This window comes from Marmota monax, unplaced genomic scaffold, assembly GCF_021218885.2.
Source record: "Marmota monax isolate L192 unplaced genomic scaffold, Marmota_monax_Labrador192_F-V1.1 WCK01_AAM20220418_F8-fsc00092, whole genome shotgun sequence".
Lineage (NCBI taxonomy): Eukaryota > Metazoa > Chordata > Mammalia > Rodentia > Sciuridae > Marmota > Marmota monax.
This window is the reverse complement of record NW_026692583.1, coordinates 927686-954656: the sequence shown is the minus strand read 5'-3', so window position 1 is coordinate 954656 and position 26971 is coordinate 927686. Positions and strand designations below refer to the sequence as shown.

General features: G+C 50.5%; 1 protein-coding gene across 2 annotated transcripts; it reads right to left on the bottom strand.

Moving 5' to 3' along the window:
• Positions 1 to 659: 659 nt before the first annotated feature.
• Positions 660 to 26933, bottom strand: Ccdc92 (coiled-coil domain containing 92). 2 transcript variants are annotated; one of them, XM_046446017.2, is made up of 4 exons: positions 26804 to 26933; positions 3698 to 3844; positions 3210 to 3251; positions 660 to 2015 (listed from the first exon to the last, which is right to left on the bottom strand). In XM_046446017.2, the coding sequence occupies exons 2-4, from the start codon at positions 3825 to 3827 to the stop codon at positions 1240 to 1242; spliced, it is 948 nt and encodes a 315-aa protein (XP_046301973.1). In that variant the 5' UTR covers positions 3828 to 3844; positions 26804 to 26933; the 3' UTR covers positions 660 to 1239. The 2 variants fall into 2 exon arrangements, with proteins under 2 accessions (XP_046301973.1, XP_046301974.1); XM_046446018.2 differs by lacking the exon at positions 26804 to 26933 and adding an exon at positions 26341 to 26459.
• Between the last annotated feature and the right edge of the window lie 38 nt (positions 26934 to 26971).

The window sequence follows — 26971 nt, the reverse complement described above, 5'->3', positions numbered from 1 at the left end:
ATGCAGTGCTACGGATTGAGCCCAGGGCCTCACAGGCTAGGCAAATGCTCCACCCCCGAGCCCCTGCCCCAGCCCCAAATTGCTTTTTAAAGGATTCTCTGTATTGAGAAAGTCCACACTAAGAGTCAGAGTGAGCCCCTCATTTGACTCCCACAGGGGCTTCTGTCCAAGCAGGGGCCTCTCTCAGAGGTGTCAGCCCAGAGGGCTGAGGCTACTGAGGGTCAGGCAGTGCCCCCGTGAGCTGATGCACATGACACCCAGTGTGTGACAGCCAGTCACCTGCGGCCATCTCCCCCCTCCAGCGCCCTCTTGCCTGCTGGGTCTGTGGGGCTGTCGAGCTCCTTGCCCAACCCACTGGGTCTGTGCACGGCTGGGTGCAGACTTAGCACCTCCAGGACCAGCGGCCATTGGTGCCCTTTCCTTCTGGGCCCAAGAGGCTGGCTCCAGGCCCAGCTGGAGAAGAAGCTTTGCTTTTTCACCAGGGGAGGGGTGGCCGACAGCTAGTTGGACAAAAGGCAAAAGTAGCTTCTCCAGAACTCTAGGGACTGGCACCTGGCAGCAGGACGTCTGTCCTTAACCATGGGCGCTCTCTCCCCCACCCGGGCTCCCTCCTGGCCCTCCCCCAGGTGGTTTAATAAAAGACACAGAACAGAAGGAAGGCAGGTTTAGAAAATAAAGTTTGTTGGGATCTGGAACATTTTGGGTAAGACTAACAAAAAATATGAACACACATTCAGGTTGTGGTGACATGAAGAGCAACGTCATCTTATTTAGTTCCTTTGGACATCTACATACAGCTGCTCGGTGACAAGTGCCGCCCGGGGGAGGAGGAGGGAGGTGCGGGGTCTCCAGAGGGAGCGGCTGCTCCACAGGCTGCCCTGGAGGGTGGTCGAGGTCGCTGTGCGTGGCTGGCTGTACACTCAGGCGCGTGCCCGTCTGCTCCGAGGACGTGGCGCAGTGTGCATCCTGTGGCCGGTGCCTGTCCACGAGTGCGCCTGGACGACACGGAGTGGGCTTGGAAGCAAGCGGCTGGGCATGTGGGTTGTGGCCACAGCGTTAGTAGATTATGCATTCTGCAGCAAGGACACGGTCGTATTGTGGCGTCTGCAGCGTGGGGCAGGAGGAGCAGGAGAGTTGGTGGACAGGTCTGAAAACAATTTGGCATGCGTGGGAGGTAAAGAAAAAGGTGCGGTGGGGTTCCCTGTGGCGCTCATGGTGCGTGGACAGTGCGGGCCACGGTCACACAGTTCTGTCCGTCCCTGAGTGCTTCCGCACTGCCTTGCCTCCGTTCACCTGGTCCACGGCCAGCGTCTCCACCTCTGGCTGGGGCTGTGGGGGGCTGGCATGGTGGATGCGATGGGCCACCCCGACGTGGGCCTTGTGCGGCTTCTCGCGGGCTGGGCTGTGCTGCCCGCCTGCCACACGGTCCGAGGCAATGGGCGGGATGACCAGCGGCCGCTCCTTGATGAGCTGGACCTCGGCCGCCTCCCGGGCCAGCAGGAACGGGGTGGGGTCAGGCATGGCGTCCACAGGCTCGCGCAGGAGGAGTTTGCGGCTCTCGGCCCCCAGTCTGTAGACCTCCTCGAACTCGGGGTGCAGCGGGGTGGAGAGGCTCTTCTTCATGCGGCGGCGCGGTGTCTCGGGCAGCTTGTCCTTGGGGGGCGCGGGCTTGTAGCTGGCCAGCGGGGTGCCTCCAGCTGGGCTGGCGTCTGAGGTGCCACTGGAGCTCAGGAGCCTCTTCTTGGCAGCGTGCAGCTGCGCGGTCAGGTATGCCACGGTGCTGGCGCGCTGCTCCAGCTCGGCCGACAGCAGGCTCAGCTTGTGGCTCTTCACCTTCAGCTCCTCCAGGTACTTCTTCTCCCGCTCCTTGAGGGTGTTCTCCAGCACCGCCATCAGGGCGCTCTTCTGCCCCAGCTCCTCTAGCAGCTGCCTGTTCTCATCCTCCTTGGCCTTCAGCTGGGCCTCCAGGTCCTCACATCGTCTCTTCAGCTCAGCGCTTCTGGAAGAGCCGTCTCCTGCGAGGGAGTCAGGGGGCCAAAGTGAGAACCCTGCGAGCCGGACGGAGGCGGGCGAGCGCCAGGGCCAGGCGGCGGGAGGCCCTGCCCTCACAGATGGGGGCTCCCTGCGGCCCTCGGGGCTCCTAGTCCCCGGGCTCGCTGCAAGAAGCCTGTCTCAGATCTTGAAAACGCCGATGTGAAAGTGGGCCACTTCAGAGCACTGGCCTCACCAGGGGCTAGGGATTCAGCTGTTACCAGGTCCCCCTGCCTGTCACTCAGGAACCGCTTGTCAAGTGCCTGCTGCAAAGTGCTGTTTTGAAACTGAAATGTCAAGAGCACTGTCCAGTCTAACTCAGTAAGGTCTGATCTGAAGAGAAGGGAAGTTGGGCCGTTGCATCTCCTTGGCCAGGGGTCCGTGTGACTCCTCTCAGGCTCAGACGCCCCTGTAGAGCCCTACCCTAGCACTGTCTTGCGGCTACAGCCTGCCCCTAGGGACCTGCCCTCCACCCTCAAGCTTTGCTTCATACATGCTGACTCAGTGTCACAACAGTGTCCTCACCCCACTCCCATGCCATCTGGCCCCTGGGAAGCATGTGAGCTCTCTGGTTCTTTCTAGATGCTGACTGAGAAACTCACCTTGGGTAGAGCACGGCCTCTGTGAAAGCCTGACAGACATGTGCACAGCCTGTCTCTGCTGGGTCTGCACGTCCCCAGTTCGCCCTCACCTGGGACTCCACAGCCTCCTTGCTCTTCCTTCCCTCCTGGCTCACAGACAGCCTCTGTCAGCTGGCCAGTGGACATGTCTCTTCTCTGCCCCCTGCCCCTGCTGCTTCCTGGCTGGGTGCTGCCTCCTCTCTGATCTCCTCCAACCCACCCTGTGCGGGGATACTTGCTCCCCACCCTTCTACCCCCCATTAAAGCCTGCTCCTCCCTGCCTAGCAGAATGCACACTGCCGGCTGGACTGCTAGTTCCTCCTGTCCGTGTCATCTGCTCTCTCTCGACTCCCCTCCTTGGGCCGTCTTTATCGTGACCGCCATCATCGAAAAGGTAATCCATTCACTTGTCCCCCCCACAGACAACTGAGAGCTCTGGCCACACACGCAGCCCTCCATGGAGCTGTGTTTTGCTCTAGGCACATGGTGGATGGAAACGAGCGGCACCCACGTGCAGCAGAGGCAATGATACCCACCGGCTTTTAGGGAGGCCCTTACCTGTCGGCTCAGAACTCTTCAGTGTCAACTCATATGTCAGATCTGAAAAGGAAAGTTCACACATCAGCTTCCTCGCCATTCCCCACATTCCTCAGCTCTGCGGAGCAAGCAGGGCTCTAGGAGCCACCGGTGACAGCAATAGTGCTGAGCCTGCTGGGCTTCAGGGACACTGCTTTCCCCAAAAGCCTCCTTCCCATCTGCCCCAGCCACCTCCCAACAGTGAGAAATTGGGAGCAGCTCGCTCCACGTGTCCCGCAGGCTCTGTTTGGATTACGGTGTGAGCCACAGCCAGTCCTGCCAGTCCCCAGGATCCCAAGTCAGGCCTCGGGCTTCCTGCTCTTTGTGCTGAGGGAAGCATTCCAGGGGGCTCTGTTACAGTGCTGAGCGCTACAGCACAGGGCGGCTGGCTGCAGCGGGGCCCCTATGTTGAGGCTGCTCTGTGGGGCTCTGCGGCCCAGGGCGCGTCCCGTCTGCGTGCCCAGAGGTACCCGTGCAGTGCTGCTGCAGCCGCCTGATCTCCGCGTGCAGCCCCCTCAGCGTGCCCGCATGCTCCCGCTGCAGGAACAGGAGGTTCTTCTGGGCACTTTGCAACTGGTTCTCCAGGTTCGTGGCTGCCATGCTGACATCCAGGTGACCTGCAGGAAACACAGACCTTGGTCACTGTCTCCATAATGAGGGTCCTGGGGCAGTGGCAGGAGGTGGGGCCGGAAGGCAGAGCCTGTGGGGGCTCTGGCCCTCAGGGCTGTTATGTCTTGTGACCCCTGTGCAGGGCTGGAGCTCCACTCTCAGGACACCTGCCTTGTGCCAGGCCTCGCCATGTGCACAGTGGCACCAGGCTTGGTGAACAGAGTCACCCCAGGGGGTCCAGGCCACTTCACAATCCTAGGAAGGAAACAGGCTGTGGGGAGTGGATGAGCAAGCCTGGGTCCCACAGCCAGTGTGGGACGAGTAGAGATTAAAATCCAGGGTCCCGATTCCAAGTCCCATGCTCTACACATCTGGCCTCAGTGGGCAGGGACTGACCCAAAGTGCTGCTGGGAGAGCTCCTGAGAGGGAGGCACCAACTCGGCCTTCCAAAGCACATGGTGCAGGGACTAGGCTGCTGGTTCCTTCAGGTGGCACCCGGAGCTGGCCAGGTTTCTGGGCAACAGTGGGCAGAACTATGAGGGACACCCCTGCAGTGAGCAGAGCTGAGAGCAGCCCGGCCCTTCCTGGGAATATCTTGTGGGCCACATGGTGGCTTCAGGAGTCTGGGGTCTGTCCCTAGTCCCTGCCCCCTCCCCACCCCAGGCTCACTCAGGGCCTGATTCTCTGCCTTACTGTAACTTGAGAAATGCGGTGAAGTCAATCTTTCTGGAAAACCTAGCAAAGTAATTCAAGATGCCTTGCAAAACACTGAGAGTGCTAAGGACAGAATGTGGGCTGGGAGCCTGGGAGCGAGCCCTGCAGACCCGGATGGTTCTGCAAAGCAGGTCTGCACGGGCGTCTTTCCTGGTTTGCTCTGCCAGAGAACCCTCCCTACAGGACCTGCCACTTCTCAAATGCTTCCAGAGTGTAACATCTGTGCGGTGGTATGAGGGGCACCATCCCGTCATGACAACTCAGCATTTGGTTTAGGAGATGACAGCACACCCAGGCTGTCACCACTTTGGATGACACCGACTGCTCTTTGTTAATTGTAAGGCCAGCAATATATTCCCGTTCTGGCTCTGGAGCCAAGAGGGGTTCGTCACTGGAACCTCAGGTGTGCACTCCATTCACACAGGCCACTCGGCACAGAGGCCATGTGCCCCTCCCCGGGGGCAAGCTGGAAAACATGGAGCACACAATTCACACAGTCACCAGAGCTGGAGAAGTGGAAATGACACACCCTTAAAAGAACCACAATAAAGACAAACAGGAGGACATCAGAGTTAGGGAAAGACAACGAGGGACAGCAGAGACTAATGGGAGAGGCCAGTCGAGCTCTGAGGGCTTGTCACCTGCTGTGCTTCTAGGATCTTCCAAAGGGAAGTCTCCACTGTTGTGTAGAAGAGGCAGGTGTTAGGAGGCTCTCGTCAGCGCAGTTCAGAGGAGTGGAGAGGAACCAGACTCTGACCTCAGGGAGCCTACGAGGCAACTTCCAGTTGAGTTTCAGGCCTTGACCCCACGGAGCTGCCTGGTGGCTCATGATGGCGGTGTTTGAAGCACACAGGACGCTGCTGGGCAGAGCTGGGGCAGTCTCTTGGCAGTGCAGCAAGGCTTCTGTGCCGTGGCAATAAGCTCCCGGGGTGCAGGGCCGCCTGCCCAGGCGCTAATTTCCGAGTGGAACCCCACAGGTCCCAAGACCCTCATGCTGCCCGCTAGTAGGTGGCCTCATTACCTCATTGCCATGCCCCCTCAGTACCTGAGACGTTGGGGGTTGAGACATGGTGGAGCATTCACCACGGAGCCCCAGAGGGTCGGTGTGGTGGATGAAGGCCCAGATAGATGCAGGGTGTCCACCGCAGACGAAGGTGGCCTCCTGTGGCTGCAGTGGCAAGGTCACAGAGCGCGTCTTGGGTCAGAAGAGCACACGTTGCAGTTTCTACCTCGAGCGCCCAGCTTGGTCTCTCTGTACCGTTGGGGCCCCAACAGTTCACAGTCCTTTGCTCCCCAGAGGCAGTGTGGTCTGGACACCGGCCTCCTCTGATCATGAGGTCCTGTCTCTGCGGCAGGTAACCGGCCCCATGGGGTGCGACACCCAGCTCTGCCGTCTCCCCCCAGGACTCCAGCGGCAGCCAGGGCAGAGGCCCTCAGGACCGGGCTACCCGACCATGGCTGGAAGAGCCTCATCTGCAACTTTCCCTGAGGTAAATTCATGGATCCGAAACTTCTCCTCACCTACAGTTCATTCTCCATGTCCAGAAAATTAAGTCTTGAGAAGGTTCCAGGCCACATTTTGTGGAGATGGCTCTGAAGCCCTGGCTGACTGTCTCTGGGGAGACTTCTGCCATCATTCCTAGTGACAATGTGCCCTTAATGGAAGGCCTCAGAGATGCAGGGCCTGCGTCACTGACAGCTCTCTGCCAGCATGGGGACAGATGGCCCATCCACAGAGAGTTAATTCTCTCCCTGATCCAGGCAATGTTCCTTCCTCTCTTCAGGACACTCATGTATAAATGATGACCTAATGATTTTCATAATGGACCATCTCTCCTGTGCGGACATGAAGTGCTGCTCCACACTGAGGTCATGCATTTCACAGTCCTCCTCCGAGGGAGGAGAGGAGAAGGCCCCGTGGACACCCCCTACCCCGCGTACACCCGAGCTGTGCAGCTGCCCTGCCGTAGGGCCACCTGCAGCACCGCACATCCCCTGAGAAGCCGGTCCCTCTGCACCCAGGTCAGGAATCACACAACCCAAAAGGACCTGCTGACCATCTCTAGAGACACGCGGTCCTGCCCCTCCTGTCGGCTTCCCAGGCAGCGGGTGAAGGTGGGCGTTCAGGGCCCAGTCGGTGCCTCCCCACAGCAGCAGGCTGGCTTAGGAAGAAAGGGTGGGGTGTCCCCCAGCACTCGCGTCCTCATCCCTGTCCCAGCAGGCGCTCTGTCCAGGGCCAGGGGCACGTTCACCCTCATCCTCTCCAAGGCCAGGCTGAGTCAGCGACAAAGCTGTCCTGCACAGGGAACAGGGGCGGCATTTGGCTCAGCCAGGCCAGTCCCATCTGCTCCCCTCTTCGAGCTACACCCTTTCCTCAGCACCTCCCTGTGTGCACCCCCTCACCCATGCTTTCGTCCCAAGCACAACTCTGCTCACACTGCATACCTCCATGCTCCTGGGACGGAGGCCCACAGGTCCAGAGGCTCGCCTGGTCGCCTGCCCCACTCAGCCCCACCAGCACTGTGTCCTGTGTCCTGGCACCTGCCATACCCTCCAACACAGGGCTTCTGCACAGCCTGTTTCCTCTGCCAGGACCGCCCTGGGCAGACCCCCCTGCCCTCTCACCAGTCAGCTAGGTTCCTGCTTCACATCTGAACTCATGCACGACATGTGCAAGTCCAAGGACCTCATCCTGCTCCAGGTCGGTGTTGAGAGGAGGGCTGAACCCGAATCATGCCGCAGTAACAAGAAGCACTGTGACAGGGCTGGGCTCTGGCTCAGAGGTATCCTGCTTGCCTAGGATATGGGAGGCACTGGGTTCAAGCCTCAGCACCACATAAAAATAAATAAATAAAGTTATGTCCATCTACTACTAAAAAAAAAAAAGAAGCACCGTGACAGCACTGACCAGAGCATGGGCTCACTGTGATCCCTCAGCGTGGGGAACTGGTGTGTTCTTGGGCTATCAAAAGCAGGCCTCTCTTTCAGCTGAACACAGTCTATGGAGACAGGGTAATAATTTTAGAATCTGGAAAAACAGCACCCAGCTCCAGGTGGGAGTTGTCAGGTAGTTGTAACAAGCTATTTTGGGTGCTAGTCATGAATAAGTGATAACCATTCACAGCAGGCCTCTCCCACCCAGACAGGAGGCACCTGAGCCCTGTGCACCCTCTGTGCTTTCTGCAAGGCCCTGTCCTGCTGGGCACTGCCTGCTCTTGAGCTGGCATCTCAGCGTGAGCTCGAGGACCTCTGGGGGCTTTCTGTACAGCTCCGGGTCCTCCAGCCATCAGGGACACCAGGGCTGGCAGGGGACAGGGGCAGCAGCTGTGGTGGTGAGACTCGAGGGGGAGAGGATCTTCCTAGCAGGAAGGTGGTGCTCCATGTGGCCTCAGAAAGCCCAGGTGGAGGAAGCCTGCACCGCAGCCCTCCAACAACCTGTCTCCAAAGCAAGAAACTGAGGCCCACGGATTGAAGTGGAAACCAGGAGAACCTCGGGAGGGGCCAGCGTGCCTGGGGCCAAGGCTGAGTGGGGCTGAGTCTCAGTTGTGGAAGCAGCTGGCTTGCAGGGGGCTTCCAGGCTCAGTGCAGTAGGGGGTAGGGGAGAGGGTGTCTGGCTTACAGCAGGTGCCTAATAAATGTTGGCTGTATTACTTCTCTAAATATTAGCCCATAGTTCTATAAATACACTCCTAGGCTGCTCTTGTCGCCCCACCAGGGTGGTTCCTGAGCATCATCTCAGTATGGAAATGAGCTAGCAAAGAAGCTCTGTTACTTCCACAGAGGGAAGATAAATGCAGATAGATGCATTTTCTGGCGGCCTTTACCCTCCAGTTTCACTAGAGAGGAGCCATTCAGGGAAGGAATAGAGAGTCAGGCTGAGCCAAGTGTCCTCAGGGACAGTAAAACCTACTTCTTCCTTTGAAATAATCTATAGTACTCCACAGGGGGCTGAAAGTGGCCCAAGGCTAATTAGGCCAGGACTCTCATTCTTGGTTTAAGAAAGGAACCTCCCACTTCAGAAAGGAACTTGCACTGAGGGATTCTAAATTCACAATAACCTGCATAAAATAACCATTGTAAGTTGCAGGACCTACTCCCCCACTTGTATTTAAGAAAGTCGAGACAAAGGACACCACTTCAAAGACGGGTAAGCATTTGAAAATGATTCCAGAAACATTTTGGTTAAAAAGAGTGGGGGGGCTGGGGATGTGGCTCAAGCAGTAGCGCACTCGCCTGGCATGCGTGCGGCCCGGGTTCGATCCTCAGCACCACATACCAACAAAGATGTTGTGTCTGCTGAAAACTAAAAAATAAATATTAAAAAAATGAAAAAAAAAAGAGTGGACACCACTAGAAATAAAAGTGTTGAAAACAAAGGGGCAATTATTTTTTAAAGAGACAAAAATCCCATTTATGAATTGTTCTTCAAGAATTAGGGTTTTGTCGTTTTCTCTTTTTAACCTAATAAAAACAGGTGTGGCTGCGAGCCTAGCATGAGAGTCAGTCTCGGGTTCTAGTCCAGCCTTCGCCGGGTTAGGCTGTGAGCTCTCTGGGGGCCTCATCTTTCTCTTTAAAACCTGAGACCTCAGAGAACCATGACCCAGTCCTGGAAGGACACAGACAGATTTTTCAATACACACTTTCCAGTACGCCAGGCCTGTTGTGATGAAGGGGGAAGGAACTGCCCTTGGGCTCTCCCGACCCAGCACGGGTGAGGTTCTGGGCTCCCCTGCTCTCTGACTAGACGGCAGACATTTTTATAGCTAGGTCTCCAAAAACGGACAGAGGAAAACTCCCGTAGAAACAACCAACCAATCAAAAAAGTCTTATATTTTGTGAACTATCCACCAGAGGGCCCTGAACGTCTGTCGGGAAGGGAGGAGGCATGGTCACCCAGACCGTGCAATGATTAAAATACTGTGGATCTTTATTTATTGACAAGGAAATAGGTCTATGATAAGTTTAAAAAGGAAAGGATATTAAAAGTCATATGTATAAGTAGTGACAAGATCTAGAATGAAAACACCCGAGTGCTCTGAGTGTTTAGATGGTGGGTTATGGGTGACTTTCACTTCTTAATAATCTGCTTTGGTACCACCTACAGTGGTGCACATATATGTATTACTTTATTGTCAGAAGAAGTTATAAAGCAGTTTCTGTTTAAAAAGTTAATCACTAAGCATCCTCTACAAGGGGTGACCTGCATCTTCATAATGCTGTTCCAGAGGAATCTTGGATTGCTAGGACTCCGACTGGTATGGCAGAATTGGCAAGAACCAATGAAAGCAGCTTTTATAAAAGCACAACTTAGTATCCCCACGATATGAAGAAAATGACAACAAGAGAGCACTTGGGGGCCTCCCCTGCCCTGCATGACACATTCCTGTAGTTCTGTGACATTACCCGTTCTAAATACAAGGCCCACAGTTTTTAGGCACTAGCAGCCGTTTCCTTCTGGGAGGACGGACGGCCTGAATTAAGGCTGTAACAGGCAGGCAGACCCAGACTCTGATGCAGCCTGCCCGAAGTCTGCCCCACCAGGTCTGCAGGATGGGTTTATCCATGTCCCCTGCATCTGATCATCACTTTCAGTGAGTTTCTACTTAAAAACCATGTCCAGTGTCTGTGTGCAGCTAGGGGCTTGGCCCCTCTGTGTGAAAATGTCTCACAAAGCAAGTGAGTTTGTAGAGCAGGTGCTCTGGGGTGCCCCTAAGTGGGCTGCACAGGCCAAACAGGCTCATATAGGGGCTCCCACAGTCTGTCACACAGCACCCGCTGGGGCTCCCTGGGCCTCATGGAGTAAGGGCCACCCACTTCCAGGAGCCAGCACCCTGTGGAAGCCTCACCCTGGGAGGCAGCAACACCAGCACACTGCCTCCCGATCTCAGCACTGGAAGAGAATTCCTCAGAGGGAAGCTGTGTCTGGGGGAGGCAGCCGAGGGGCGGGCAGGGCTGTGGAGCTGTCGAGGCCTTTCCCGCTCCTGCACCCTCCTCCTACCTTTCCTGGGCAGCTCCCAGGATAAGCGCCCTCCAGGGAGCACCCAAACACCTTGTTTTATAAACTGGAGCCAAAAGCATTTGCTACTTCATACAAAAGTCATTTGTGAACTGTTAACAAGCTGGTGCTGCACCAGGAGGGGCCTGAGTCACCAGCTGAAGGATGTCACCTCCTTCCATGGAAGGGTAAAGACCCAGGTCACGTCTAATTAGCACTTCCCTGTCCACATGCACCGTGATCATCCCAGGTGTGACAACCTGGTCAATAACCATAGCTGTGCTGATCCTGAGCACCAACTGCCCTTCACAAGGATGAAATGGGAACGACTTCTCAAATCTTGGTGTTTGATGACCACAATCTAAATTGTAGCCCCTGGGTCAAGAAGGTGTATTCATTGCTTTTTAAACACTATAATGCCGAATTAATGAACCAGTTCAACTGACTTAGCTGATGAGCTGTTCTGTTATTTTGTGGGCCTGCCTAATCACACAGGTTCTGAGAAAAGAAAAGAATTCATTCGCTGAAGCTCTGTGCACTTCAAGTTAGCCATACTTTTTCCTTTGTTACTTACAAAACATAAAACAACCAATGGTTTCATGAGCTGTGGTAGAAAGTCCTTAGCTAAACTGGGCATCTGAGAGGATGATTGTCAGAGAGAAGAGAGACTTTGTCCTGGGATGCAGTCAAAAGAGCTCTGCCTGGACCCAGCCCTGGCATTGCGTTCCATGTTAGACTTTAGTCATGCCACCCAGCAGAGCCAGGCAGCTCCTCTGACTCGGCGCTCTGCAAATGGGCTCATAGATGGCCTCAGAAGAGCTGGAACGGAGGGACATTAGAGATCTTTGAAATTATTAAGATAGTTCAACAGTGACCACCAACTCCATGACTAAGGTTACCATGGCCGGCCATTTCACTGTAGTGATCACACACCTTCTGGGGATCACCAGGAGGGCATTTTTTATTAGAAATTTATTTCTCTGGAATCACACTGTTTGAGTGAATGCCAATATTGTTTTAGTTAGCTTTTGCATTGCTGTGATCCAAATACCCGACAAGAACAACTTAGAGAAAGGGAAGTTTATTTGGGGCTCACAGTTTCAGAGGTCTCATCCATAGATGGCTGACTCCATTGCTCTGGGCTCACACATCCCGGGGTGGGGAATGGCCCAGTGGAGGAAAGCTCTCAGCTCATGCTGGGGCAGGGTGGGGGTGGGGAAGGGGCTGCGGGAAGAACCACCCTTCCAGGGCACACCCCAGTGACCTCTCTTCCAGCCACACTCCACCTGCCTACAGTTACAGTTTGGTTCATTCAAACTAGGATGGAGTGATTAGGTCACAGCTCTCACAATCCAAGCATTTCATCTGGAAACACTCCTGCATTAACAGGAGCTTCTGGGGGACACCTCATATCCAAACTGTAACAAATATCTTTAAAGGAAAGAGAGCTTATTCTTTTAGAAGGCATTTACCATGTCCCTAGACCTCCATTTCTGAGAGCTTTTTCTGATGGCTTCAGCACGTCCACTCACAGCTGCTTGACCCTTCGGCTTTCCATCTGGTGACCTGACACCCCGACATGGAAGACTCAGGTCTTGAAAAGTCTCCTTCCCGTGAACTTCCCGTGCTGTGGGGAGTAAATGAGGCCCCTGCACTGGTGGCATTGCCGACTGACTCGAGCAGAGTTCCTTCTGCTCACAATTGCTCTTTGTGGTGTCAGAGAACAAGGGAACCCTGGGCTCGTGGATTCCAGGTCTTTGTCATCCGTGCATCAAGTTCCGGGGAGGAGAGAAACCTCCCCCAAAACAGCTGTGCGTGAAGAAGCCTGTCATTTAGAACACACAAGGAATCCAAGACCAGAGGCGGGGACGAGCGCTCAAGTGCGGTGTGGCAAGGCTGGCGCTTGTGCAGGTGACTTCAGGGCTTGTCTTTGCAACCAAATTGAATCCCCTTGGTGAGACAAGCATTAGCGGCTAACCCAGCAGCACCATGTGCTGCTCAGGGAAGAGCAGGAAACGGGGGGGGGGGGGGGGGGGGCTGGGAGGAGGAGAAACAAGAAAGGGAGCTTCGCTCACACTCATGGGGAGTTTTCAAAAAGACTGGGAGGCTAGCCAGTATCTCGTATCCTGAGGGTCCCCAACCTTGTAAAAGGTCACTTTTTCCATTTGTACAAGTACCTTTGTCTTGTTTTCCTCTCATATGGGACCTCAGCTCCCACAATGGGACTCATCACACCCGTGAGGGGTGATGCTCCTTCAGGGTACTTTTACCTGCCCCGTGTGTCTGCACTCTGGGAACTCAGCCATTTTGGTCTGGAGCGCCCAGGGTTTCCACTGAGTTCAACACTTGTAGGGTGGCATTTGAGCTCCTTCTGGTTGGCACAACTCTGGCCACGCATGGGGGTCAGTCAGGGGCTATGAAAGTGCTTTCTCCCAATATTCAGGATGGGTGGATGGATGATCACCACAGGTCACCCCCATGCAGCAGCTGCTACACACATGCCCAGTGACGCCTTTTGTTGGCCCTTCCTGCCTTTCAAGGGTGTGATCACTGCCCTGTGTAGCATGAATTGTGACCATGTCCCATGACAACCAATTCTGTCCCAACATAGCTTTTGGGTCTCAGGCATCTGGGCAAGAAATGACACAAGGACAGTTTTTAAATCTCAAAAAGTTGCAAGTCACTAATAAAAATTAGTGACAATGGCTATTTACCAGTGTCTGTGTGCCAGGCTCAGAGTCACCTAGTTTCTGTGGTGATCATGCGAGAGAATTGAGCTCAGCAGACAGAGCACCTGACTCCACTTCCAGACACTGAGAGCACAGCCAGCCCACCCGCCTGCCCTCCTCAATCCCCCAGCCCAGTGCTGGTGTTCCCACCACAAGTTCTCGGGCGGCTCTGGAGGAGGACAACGAGGCGCCTGGTTGTGTTTCCTTTGCACTCTAGAACATTCAGCCTGAGCATGGCCATAGTAATGCAGCTGCTGACAGCCACTTGAGTCACCTACAGCTAGAGCACCAAGCACTTCCCCCTCAGGTAGAGGACATGGGGGCAGAGCATGCTTGGGGGCGCACAGAAGCTTGGTATTTTCCTGGTGCTTTTTGGTTCCAGCTCCCTTTTCCAGGGGAAGAAGCTGCTCCCGCAGGCACACATTTTTGGTTGGAACACAGCTGGTCCTCTGCTCCACTGTCTTCCAGCTGAATCCCAAAGCATTAATGACCAGGAGGCACCAATGGGATGACACTGTCTGCCAGCCATAGTCGAATGGGCTGTATAGACTGGCTGTGTTTTTCTTGTGAGTTCAGGTGACAGTGGGTGGGGCTCACGCCAGCTCTGCATCTGGACTGCCTGGGCTCGAATCCTAGCGAGCCATTCGTTACCTAGACAGCCTTAGGCAAGTCCCTCCAAATCCCTGTACCTCACTTTCCTGAGTCCCTGCTTCACTGGAGGCTGTGAAAATGTCTGTCATGAGGCGATACTCTATTCTTTGGTGTCTGCTAAAGTAGCCACTAGCCTAGTGTAGCTATTGAGCAACTGAAATGTGGCTCATATGTCTGACAAACTGAATTTTTCACTTTATTTTTATTCAAGTTCACGAGGACTTAAATAGCCCCACAGGGTTATGATTTACTGCAGTGGGCAGCACTGCCTTCTACAACCATCACTGGCTACTGTGATCACTCCCCACATGGAGCCAGCCAGGCGCTTTCTCTTGCTCCCAGACAGCATCATGGAGGCTGCCGGAGCCTGTCCTCATTTTGCTCTGCACTGTTGAACAATTTTACTCTAAGTGCCATGATCATCACACTCTGCCATTTTGTATCTTCATAGCATTATCTAAAGCCAAGTCATTTCTCACTCTCTTACCTTACTAGCGGGTCAGCTCCAGGAGAACTAGGGCTTTCCTGTCTTGTTCCTCGCTGATCCCTATCACCTAGAGAATGCCCCCAGTCATCCGAACCAGCCTTTCAGCAAGGGCTCTCTGGAGTTGGAACTGAGCGGTGATCTCACACTCTCTGGGCTCACACCTCTCTCGCAGCCGCCAGGATGTAGGGTAGTTTGTAGCAATGAGAGTAAGAGGGCTTATAACTAGTTCTCTGACTGGCATGAGGATGATGCCAATGTGGAGGAAAGGATAACTAGTCTTTGTCTCGGGAAACTGGGGCTGGTGGGAAAGCTCTCCAGGAGTAAAAATGTTTCTGTTGGAAGGAAAGCATGGGCTTGCTCAGGGTGTTCTAGAGTTTGTGACGTATCTTTTTGGGTATATCTTACTGGCATGTGGAAAGTTATTCTGTTCTGAGCCGACCATGCCAACTCTGGTTGACCTTGTGGCACAGCACCAAACTTGAGATGTGCTGAGCCTCGTGTAAACGAGGACCCGGTTACGCTCTGGCCCTCTCCAGTGGTGGATAGGGACTCGGCGACTCAGGAGGTGCCTGTGCCGAGCTTTGATGGAACGAAAGAAGGCTGGCAATGCGACTGGTTGTCCATGAAGCTAACTTTGACTCAAAGGACAATTCTTCCTTTTCACTTTAGATTTGCCCAGTTGAAAAATGCACTGTTCCATGAATTCCGTAGTCTGAGAAACACTTGTCACCAGAAGGTGGTGACTGCCAGGAACTACACGTCAGCACTGGTCTTGTTCTTGAATGTACCCTGTGCTGTTTACAGTCCCATGACAACACGGGGGTGGTCAGCCCTTCAACAAGGAACCTAGGGGTTGGAGCCAGGCCACGTCTCCAGTGCCCTTGTGGACGGTTTGCTGCTTACCACCACTTGGGGATATGTGACTTGGTCACTCAAGGACAAAGAAAACACTCTACGATTAAGCCCTCTGAGGTGCACATGCCAGCTCAGAGCCGGGGAAGGTGGCCCATGTGGGTGGCCCTCACAGTGCCTCCAGCGCTCACCCCCCTGCCTGCCTCCTGCACCTGCAGGGTGAACTCTGGAGAGCAATGCCCGTCTCAACTAGAGCAGTGTGGCCAGGCCCCTGGAGGAACCCAACGACTGTGGAATGGATAAGGACTGGAGAAGCTGGGATGAAGCTGAGCCTTCAAGGATGGACAGGGCTTGGACCGGAGGAAGTACTTCTGGTGAGGTAGCCGTGGATGAGGGTTTAGAAGTAACAGTGAGACCATTAAACTATCGGACTCAGAAAGAACACTATGCAGAGTGGCAGGACACGGGTAGACCAGCCATGTCAGACTGAAGTTGCATACTCAACTACTCAGAAAAGTTGAGATGGCCAGAGAGAGGAAACGGGGGAAAGCTTTTTATGCATTAGAGGCAAAATTCCTACCCGAGGGAATTTAATGTGGCAGGGAAGGAGCAGGATGCAGAGGAAGGAAGTGCAGAGGACCCAGGTCCCTCAGCTCTAGGGAAAAGTACAGAGTGACTTTTACTGAAGACTTACATACCAAGCTGGGTACTTAACAGACACTCAAAAAGAGATCATGGTATTACCTGTGTTTCACACCTCTGCAGGCAATCTGGAGGGGTTAAACAACTTCGTTGAAGCTTTAGCTAGTGAGTGGCAAAGCTAGGATTCATCCCAAACCATGCTGACTCGGAAGCCCAGCTCCAGGTCACACTATACTGCTGTTCCCACAAGAAGCAAAATGTCGCTGCTTACTAAAGTGTACTCATGGAATGCTGTTCTCCCCACATTCCACTTCTCAGAAGTTCTCTTCTAGATGGGTGGTGGCCCACTCCTGTAAGGCCAGACTTGGGAGGCTGAGGCAGGAGGATCCAAGTTCAAAGCCCCAGCCTCAGAAACTTAGCAAGCCCTAAGCAACTTAGCAAGATCCTGTCTCAAAATAAAACACAAAAAGGACTGAGCATGTGGCTCAGTGGCTAAATGCCCTTAGATTCAATCCTTGGTACAAAAAAGAAAAAGAAAAAAGAAAAAAAAATCCTTTTCTTTCTATATATTTTACTTTAGGCTGAAAGCGTCTTAGGTCTAGTCTTTTTTTTGTTCTGTGCTAACAGAATTCTATTAATTATCTTGAGGCTACTGCCTGAGAAAAAACATCACAGAGCAAGAGAATATGTTTCTCTTGACCCACAGCTATACAAAGGCAGGACCTGCTCTGGCTGAGGAGTCTAGTTCTGCTGAGGAACACAATCCAAATGGACATTCATGTTCCATGTAATCACCAATGAGTATTTTAAGACACCTGGATTTTAGAGATTTTTGCAAATCCTTTAAAATGTAACCTTTAACTTCTAAAAAGTTTGTATTTTTAATTGTTTGCCTTACTTGATAACTTATGGTCTTAATAATACAATCTGAAGATGCATATCTTTCTTGATGATAACAAGCACTAAAGTTTGTTTGGCTAGCTGAAAGAGGGGCTTGGGATTCCCCTCTTCATACAGCAGATTAGAACAAACATAGGTAGTGACAAGCTCTTCATTCAAATGGAGCTTGAGTCTTTACCTGTTTAAATCAATAAGACTCAGCTGAACAAAATGGGGAGGGGAGAGAGGAAGACGGTGACTCCTCTGAGATATGTCACTGGGCAAGTAAGTGGTGTGCCACTGGGCAGAGCATGCTTCGCTTGGACTTGGTGAGGAGCTGGCTTGCTTCTGCAAACTGACGCCGCCCTGCCTAGAACACACCTACACACGCTATTATTCTGCTCAATCTCCACAGTGGTTGTTTTGCAGCCAGTGCAAGATATAGCTTTTTTTTTTTTTTTTTTTTAAATCCAAAGAACAGATGGAATTGCTGTGGACATTTTCTATTTTGAGACAATAGAAAGCAGAATACAGGGAATTCCATCCTCCCCCATATGATCAGGTTAGTCATGCTTTCATCAGGGGTGACTGTGGCCCGAGGGGACCCCTGGCAATGTTTGAGATATTTTGTGTTGTCAGAACTAGGGAAGGGGAGCTGTTGGCACCTAATGGGTGGAGGCCAGGGTGCTGCTGTACAGCCTCCAGCGTGCAGGAGGCCGATGACCAAGAACCACCTGACCCAATGCCAGCTCTTCTGCAGTCGAGAAGCTCTGGGCTAGAGGCAATCTCATTTGAAATAGATTTTTGTCCCTTTTAACTTGAGGTTTATTCTGCTTTCCTTGGGTCCACTGGTCAACTGTGGGGGCACAGAGCTCGATGGAGCCATGTTTGCTTTTCTTCCTGTTTCAGAAAGCTACCAATACTGGAGAAGGGCCAGGCACAGTGGTGCAGGCCTGTAATCCCAGCGGCTCGGGAGGCTGAGGCAGGAGGAGTGCAAGCTCAAAGCCAGCCTTAGCAAAAAGCAAGGCCCTAAGCAACTCAGTGAGATCCCGTCTCTAAATAAAATACAAAATAGGGCTGCTTCCGCTAGCTGAGCCATGTTTGAAGGGGCTGTATTCCTCTGCCAATGCTTAGTGGCAACAACTGTGTTATCCTTTAGTGTACATTTTATATTTTTGAAAATCTCTTATTCTCTATAGACTAGTAGAGCACTGCGGTAATTAGTTAATAATGTATATTTACCTAAAGATTGTAAAGAAATTCAAATTCAAGTGGAAGAGGCAAACCTCACCATTTGACAGTCCCCATGGATCATCTATTGGGTCTTTTGAACGTCTGCTTTTTTTAAGCTCAAATTAAGATGGCAAAAATCAATCAATAATACTTAAAATCTACACATTTAAATCTCTAAACAATATACTGCCCTTTAAATGAACTGTTGGTGTGACTACCTGTGTGGATGGTGTGTGTGTCACTGAACTAATCCAACAAAAACTGTGCACAGCTGAGGAGCAAGCCCTTGTGGCTCCCAGAGCAGGAAGCTGGCCTTTGGGACAAAGTCTGTCCCCAACAAGGAAGAAGCTCCTCTTCCTGGCCGCTGCCCTCACTGGAGTAGGGAGCAACCCCGATCTTGCCAACTCACCCTGACCAGACACTGCAGTCACAGGCACTTGCGATGCTTGAGGGCCTGTCTTATCGCTAAATCATGGCTTTTAGAAATAACCGTCCTTTGGTGATCAGCATGACCCAGGTGCTCTATGGTCAGTTGTCCTTCTCAGGCTGACCAGCCCCTTCTTGTGCTTTCTCGTCCTCAATCAAGCCTGCCCCCAGGCCTCTGGAGAGAGTCTTTACAACCAGACATCTTTGGCATTTGCCAAATATCCCCTTTGTAGCTCCAAGGAATATGGTTTCTTCACCTGGCTGTGTGTGCTGGGTGTCCCACGGCCGGGGATACACGGACAGGAAAGGATGTGAGGGGTCATTAGAGGTGGTATGCTCTATTTTCCATGGGTCAGCCTTGCTTGTTTAGCTCAGGTTCTAGGAAGAAACCATAAGCCCAGAGAGCAGCTTATGGAATAGGGTTGTAAATATGTTCAGATTAGCTTCATTCAAAGAAAAAAACATGGTTTTCACGTGAATGTTGTAGTAGTTTCCCTGCGTGTAGAAGGTACCCACATGCAAAAGCTGACACATGACTTCCAAAACACTTCTAAAATTTTTTATTTCTGGATTTGGCACATTAAGTGCATCTATTTAAAGCAAGAGTCCACAATTTAGAGACAAGGTTGTAAATAAAGCTGTAAAGCACTGTGCATCCATCCGAGCTTCACTGCCTCACAAGAAGCAGAAGAGGTGGGCAAGTCTCAAAAGGGAATTGTAAACAATACTCTGGTTGGGATTTCTGAAACTGGACTGAAGTGGCCGGATCCCCTACCTACAGAGTGTTGAGTGAGCATTTTGACAAAGTCTGGAACTTTCACCTAAAAGGTTGAGAGGCTTGTAAGCCTTATGGTTACTGCTCCAATGGCAGAACATTACTGTTCGAGATGAGCCTGTGCCTATCATTGGAAGACACCTGGGAAGGGTGTCAATGGATGTCATTCCCATACCAAAAATCTGTGAGGCTAGATGCACACTCAATTCAACTGTCCAAGACAATGTTGCAGCATTCGTGCAATCAGCTCCATAGTCCCTTCTAGTGTGCTCCTCCTGTAGGAGGTCATTGTCCCCAACTGCTTAGTCACTTCCAGTGAAACTCCATTTCCCCTGAGGCACAGAGAAAGCTAATCTGCTTCCCACTTGAGTTTCAGACTCAACATGTAAGGGCTAGCTGGCATCTGAGGCCACCTAGAAAGGCTCTCCCCTCCAGCCACAGCCTGCTGATGGGAAAAACTCAATAACCTTCTAGAAGTAGTCAGTGGTCATCCAGAGCTGCTCTGCACGCCATCCTGCAAGATCCAAGAACACTTCTGAATAGACAGCTCCCAACCTGTCTCCTGCACTGGTCCCACTTACTGTCTCTCCCTGGAAAGCCCGTCAGGTCTTCTGCCCTTGGTCTTCTCTGCCCTGGGTCCCCCTGCCATGGGATTACTCAGCTGGCAAATCTGTCAAAAATGAACTTGATAAAAGACCCAGAATAGCAAAAACAATGCTAAGCAAGAAGTGTGAATCAGGCGGTATAGCGATACCAGACTTCAAACTATACTACAGAGCAATAGTAACAAAAACAGCATGGTACTGGTACCAAAACAGGCGTGTGGACCAATGGTACAGAATAGAGGACACAGAAACCAATCCACAAAACTACAACTATCTTATATTTGATAAAGGGGCTAAAAGCATGCAATGGAGGAAGGATAGCATCTTCAACAAATGGTGCTGGGAAAACTGGAAATCCATATGCAACAAAATGAAACTGAATCCCTTTCTCTCGCCATGCACAAAAGTGAATTCAAAATGGATCAAGGAACTTGATATCAAATCAGAGACGCGCCGTCTGATAGAAGAAAAAGTTGGCTACGATCTACATACTGGGGGTCGGGCTCCAAATTCCTCAATAGGACACCCATAGCACAAAAGTTAATAACTAGAATCAACAAATGGGACTTACTCAAACTAAAAAGTTTTTTCTCAGCAAAAGAAACAATAAGAGAGGTAAATAGGGAGCCTACATCCTGGGAACAAATCTTTACTCCTCACACTTCAGATAGAGCCCTAATATCCAGAGTATACAAAGAACTCAAAAAATTAGACAATAAGAGAACAAACAACCCAATCAACAAATGGGCCAAGGACCTGAACAGACACTTCACAGAGGAGGACATACAGTCAATCAACAAGTACATGAAAAAATGCTCACCATCTCTAGCTGTCAGAGAAATGCAAATCAAAACCACCCTAAGATACCATCTCACTCCAGTAAGATTGGCAGCCATTATGAAGTCAAACAACAACAAGTGCTGGCGAGGATGTGGGGAAAAGGGTACACTTGTACATTGCTGGTGGGACTGCAGATTGGTGCAGCCAATTTGGAAAGCAGTATGGAGATTTCTTGGAAAGCTGGGAATGGAGCCACCATTTGACCCAGCTATTCCCCTTCTTGGTCTATTCCCTAAAGACCTAAAAAGAGCATGCTACAGGGACACTGCTACATCGATGTTCATAGCAGCACAGTTCACAATAGCAAGACTGTGGAACCAACCTAGATGCCCTTCAATAGACGAATGGATAAAAAAAATGTGGCATTTATACACAATGGAGTATTACTCTGCATTAAAAAATGACAAAATCATAGAATTTACAGGGAAATGGATGGCATTAGAGCAGATTATGCTAAGTGAAGCTAGCCAATCCCTAAAAAACAAATGCCAAATGTCTTCTTTGATATAAGGAAAGTAACTAAGAACAGAGTAGGGACGAAGAACAGGAGAAGAAGATTAACATTTAACAGGGATGAGAGGTGGGAGGGAAAGGGAGAGAGAAGGTAAATTGCACGGTAATGGAAGGAGACCCTCAGGGTTATACAGTGGAGGGGGTAGAGAGAGAGGAGGGGAGGGGAGGGGAGAGGTGGGGAGGGGGGAGGGTGGAAGATGGGAAAGGCAGCGGAGCACAACAGACACTAGTATGGCAATTTGTAAATCAATGGATGTGTAACTGATGTGAATCTGCAATCTGTGTATGGGGTGAAGGTGGGAGTTCATAACCCACTAGAATCAAAGTGTGGAATATGATATGTCAAGAAATTTGTAATGTTTTGAACAACCCACAATAAAAAATTAAAAAAAAAAAAAAAAAAATGAACTTGACCACTTTCTTGATGGGAAAGGGACCCTCACTAGAGAACTATCCCACAGCAGAGAGGCAGAGGATGGCGACACAGCCTTCCTGCCTATCAGGAAGGTTGGCCTTCCCTCCCCAGAGCATCAGGGTGCAAGCGAGCAGGTGCCTGAACAGCAGAACCTGCTGTCTGGTCATAGGGGCTCAGCCAGAAGACAAATATGACCATCCAAGACAGAGGACAGGCCACACCTTCTACCCTGTGCCATGTTTTTATCTAGAGAACAGAAAACTAAGCAAGCAGAACATTTCATCTTTTTCATAAATGCACAAGGCGTAAACATTTCTTTTTTTCAGTACAGGGGATTATACCCAAGAGCACTCTACCACTGAGCTACATTTCAGTCATTTTTTTTTTTGGAGACAGGGTCTTGCCAAATTGCTAAGGTTGGCCTTGAAATTGTGAACTTCCTGCCTTGGCCTCCTGGATCTCAGCTAGACAGAAACATTTCTAAAAAGTGGAGCTGCTCTCACGTGCCACTAGCCATAGAAATAAACCAATTCCTTTTACCTGGGTTGATATGTGATTTGTGACAGCTGGAGAGAGAGAGGTTCAAAAATAACCTCCTTCAGCCTGGGGTTGTAGCTCAGTGTGAGACACTGGGTTCAAGCCTCAGTACCACATAAAAATATAAACAAAGTTTTTGTGTCCATCCACAACTAAAAATATTTTTAAAAAATAGCCTCCTTCAATATTTAGGGTATGGCATGAGCCTAGCCTCCTCCATCATTAGTTCATTAGAAAAATTAGGTTGGGAACTGCTGGGTGTGGTGGTGCATGCCTGTAACCCCAGCAACTCAGGAGCTGAGGTAGGAGAATCACAAGTTTAAGATCAGCCTCAGCAACTTAGCAAGACCCTGTCTCAATAAAAAGCGCTGGGGATGTAGCTTGGTGTCAAAGCACCCCTTAGTTCATTAAAAAAAATCAGATATTGCAGGATAATTATGCCATGATACAGGTGGAACTTGCTCTTGGAAAACTAATGCTCTTATGCATATTCTATGTTACACCAAAGATGGTCATTTCAGAGTATAGCAGTATTGTAATAATATTGGGAATTGTACTTTCTCTGTAGCAGTGAAACCCAACAATGGTACACGAGAGAGTGGGCTTAAAACAATGCCTCATACACTCTCCTACCTGTCCAGCAAACAAGGTGGCTACAGGATGTACTTAGAAGCAGACTGGGAAGGAAGCTGAGGAGCTGAGGATAATGGGCCTCACCCAGCTCTAAATTTAATATCTTAAGTGTTGCTAAAGAGGCAATAAAGACAGAAATTGTAGAAAAAATGTATCACATGCCTTGTTATCCATTTATTAGAGTTTTCTTTCTCAGCACTGAGTTTCCCAGGTTTGCTCCTTCAGTGCCAAAGAAGGGTAGCTTGCTGCTCAGTTCTGGGAATTCAGCTGGAATAAAGAAACTGAGCCTCGGGAGACAGCACATTCCCTCTTCCCTCAGCCCCAGGAGAGAAGGTATTTCTCGCTTCTTGAAGTCATTTCTGGCAGTGGTAAATTGGGAATAACCATGAAATATCACTCTCAGTCTGTTCTTCACTGTGGAGATTTGCATTAAAATGTAAATAGTTTTCTGATTAACAAAAGTCTTTTAAGACAACCATGTGATGCCTTCAGAGGCTGTGACTAGAGGCTTTAAAGCCTGGCCTGTGGCCTCTCAGAGGCTGCTTGCTAGCTGGTTGCCTTACTTGATCATTTGTTGTCCTGGTAATAATATTTAAAGCAGCATCTGTGATTTCTTTTTTTCTGAAAGAATAAAACCCTCTAAAATTTTCTTATTTTAATTTTGGCTGACCAGACAAACTTGATGTCCATCTCTTTTCCCGTCACATGGCTAGTATAAATTAGTGATGTGCTCCTTGTCAGACCCACAAGGAGCACTACTGTCATTCAGCTCATCACACCAAGTTCAGCTGACAACAGCACTCGAGCAGAACTGGAGACAAACTCACCAGCTAAATAACAAAGGAGAGGGACTATTTTCAAAAGGGGTTTAAAAATATTAAGCACCTGTATATATTAATTCAGACTTTTTCCCTATAATTTCTGAAATTGGAGAGGCCAGGCAATGCTCTCACTCCACTGGCTTACTCCCCTTAGTCCTGGTGTACGGATACTCGGAAGCGCACAGGGGACTGTGCTTGGCTCCTGGCCACAGCAACGGGGTCCTTATCCCCACTGACCACTCGACGTTATACTGAGATGACATCCTGTAGCCTAATCTTTGCTATAACGGTGAGATCATTATTCCTGTTGAATACATTCATCCCAAGGTTGGCTCAGTGGGGACAATGGTACATCTTTTTGTTCTTTAAACAAAGTTCCTACCCACCTACCCTTTCCAGGTCCCTGGGATCCTACTTCTTGCTTTGTCTCACCCCCAGCTGCTGGCGTATTTAATAACCATGCAGATGTGCCAGAAAAACATTTAGTGCATTCACTGTAGGTAGATATGACTGGACTTTTTTTTTTTACTGTGACACTTGAGTCATGTTGAGTAATGAAATAAACAGAAACTAAAATGCAAAGCAAGCACAAGAATCATCTCTTAATCCATGTCTTAAAAAAAAACCAAACACTCTCAGCTAAGGAAAAAATAAACAAACTTATGCCCCCTTTCAGCTCGCTGACTCTCAAAAGAATGACTGACATCATCTCATTTTTAAAAAGAGCTTTTAAAACAGTGACTCCTCTGCTTGCCTTCCTAGAAAAGGCAATTTTGCTCTTGATTAATGTTTATTGTAGAAAATGAAAGCCAAGGAAGAAATACAAAACGCTTCTAATTAAAGAGTCTTTTAAAACAACCGTTGAGTGTGAGAGTGCTTGTTTATCTGGGAGGCCCCAACCCATGCAAAGAAGTCGTAGCATCACCTGGGACACCAGGCAGATAACCCAGTAAAACTCTTCCAAGGGTTCACATAGGTGTCTGGAGATGTCACTATGCCCACAGTGTAGAAACCAGCATAAAAAAACAAAAAAGAATCACAGAGCTGGGAGGGAAATGCAGAAATCCCTAGTCCAGCTGCCAGGGGAACCCAGGGGAACCCAGGGGAGCCCCTCTCACAAGGCTGTGTGATACCACCCAGAATCCTTTCCTGCCAAGAGAGGGACCAGCTTACTGGAAGACCTGCTCCTGGGAAGGAGCAGCCTCTTATTTCCACTGCTGGAAGTTCTATCCCAAATAGCTTCTGGGTTTTTATCAGTGGGACACCTGTCTCCCCAAAGGACTACCTGTCCTCTTCTGTGCCAAGGAATTACTCTAAGCAAATAAAGTCCCTTTGCTGCATGTCAGGCCTTCAAATATTTGAAAACAATTAGGACATACTTCCAGCCCAAACCTTCCTGCAGCATGAAGCATCAAAGCTGGAGAGGTGAAAACTGGTGTCTGAGCTAGCACCTATCTAACTGGTCTGGACCTTCCATCTGACTCATTTACTGCAGGCTTGGTGTGAAACATATAAAGGCACAAGTCACTGCCCTTGAAGTACATGCAATTCAGTAGACATCATCTTAGTTAATAAACATGCGTGCCCACTAGTATTAGGATCTATTTATAATCTGACCTTGTTCCAGACAAAAGGAAAAAAATCCATGTTTGTTTCTTGCCAGAAATATAAGAAAATGCTTTATAAGTATTTCTTAAAAGCATCAGCACTCTAATTAACATCAGTATTGCTGTTAATGCATTCTGACAATTAGGGTAATAAGGTTAAAATCAATTTTCCAACTTGTGACAGACCATAGTTAAGAACCCAAAATGAATCAGCTGTTGTAAGTAAAAGAATTCATTTGCTCCTTAAGAGTTAACTCTATAAATATCTAATTTAAAAAAAACCCTATTTGTTAAACTGATATATTCAAACGTGTTACAGTAAAAATCTGATATACCCAAATAATTGTCTTTTAAATTTTAAATATATTTAAGCTTACTGAGTAATGATAATATGCTGCAGAAGAGCAACAAAAACATTTTAAGGTTTTTCAGTAGTGTGTATACAAATGTATGTGCACTATATATAAGATAACAAGCCAGAAAGTCTTCTTTCAAATCTTTTTGGAACATTCAGCTATTTAGGTAAACAGCCCAAAGAAATACATAAATTCCAAAACATCTCTGGAGAGAAAAGTCACTTTAAATGTTAGCATCTTTCCCCTTACAATTCAATGGCGAGTAAACGCTGGGAAATTCTTGAATGTGCAAAAAAAAAAAAAAAAAAATCGTTTAACAAAATAATAAATTTCAAACTTGACAGTTTTTAAATGACAATTCTACCTTTAATATTCTTACAGGTTTCTGGAAATGCTTAATAACCTAAGTATTACACTCATCTTGGTAGTTTATATTCTGTTATAAAATCGACTGCAGCCACCTACATTACAGAGCATGGTTATATTTTTCCTTAGGCCACCTCGTTTGCATTAGTGGACTAGATCGTACTGCTAAATATCAAAGCTTGAAATCATTCAACACAGGTCAGTGTGGAAACGCAAGTTAGAGAAACTAGAGTAATTCACTGTAGCGGACGACAGCTCAGTAGCCAAGCTTGACTCCTCTGCATATGTGCATTATGCTCCATTTCAAAAGTCACAAGAAAACCGTTAATTTAGGGTAAAACTCAAGCTCGCCCCGAAGCTTCGGAGAAGGCCTGCAAGGTGGAGTACTTACGTAAAGGGTTACCAGGACGCCAGGCACCACAACTTACTAGGGAGGGTCTCGAACGTCCACAGGCGGAAAGCAGCTCCCTTCTACAGGCCTGGAGGATTCGGACGGGCTCCTCCCTCCAGCATCCTGGACCCAGCCCGGCCAGGCCCCGGGGCGCTCCCGGTGCACCTGCAATGCGGCGCCCTGGCCCCACGATCCCGCCCCGGGCTGGCGGCGCGGCCCGGCCAGCTCTCCTCCCGCTTCGTCCCGCAGCCCGTGGGGCGCCCTCCCCAGCGCGCCGGGGTCGCGGAGCCGCCCCCGGCCTCTGCCCCGCTTGGTTTCCCGGGAGCCGTCTCTGCCAGGGACTCCCCTGCCCCGAGGAGCCGGCGTTCCTCCCTCGAGCCTGGGGCAGGCGGGGACCCCCCGGCGGGCGGCTGAGTTCAAAGCCGAGCACGCGAGCTCGGTCCCCACCGCGCCGCCAGGTGAGCGGGGCTGGACTGGGCGCGCCCCGGGCCCCGCCTCACCTGCGGCGCGGCCGCGGCGGTCCTTCAGGCGGCTCCGCGGCTCGGCGCGGTCCTCCAGGCGGGCGGCGGCGGCGGGGGCCCGCGGCCCATGGGCGGGGCAGGCGGCGGGGCTGGGCCCTGCGGCCGGCGCCGGGGGAGGTCAGCGGGCGCCGCCCGTCCGGCGCATCT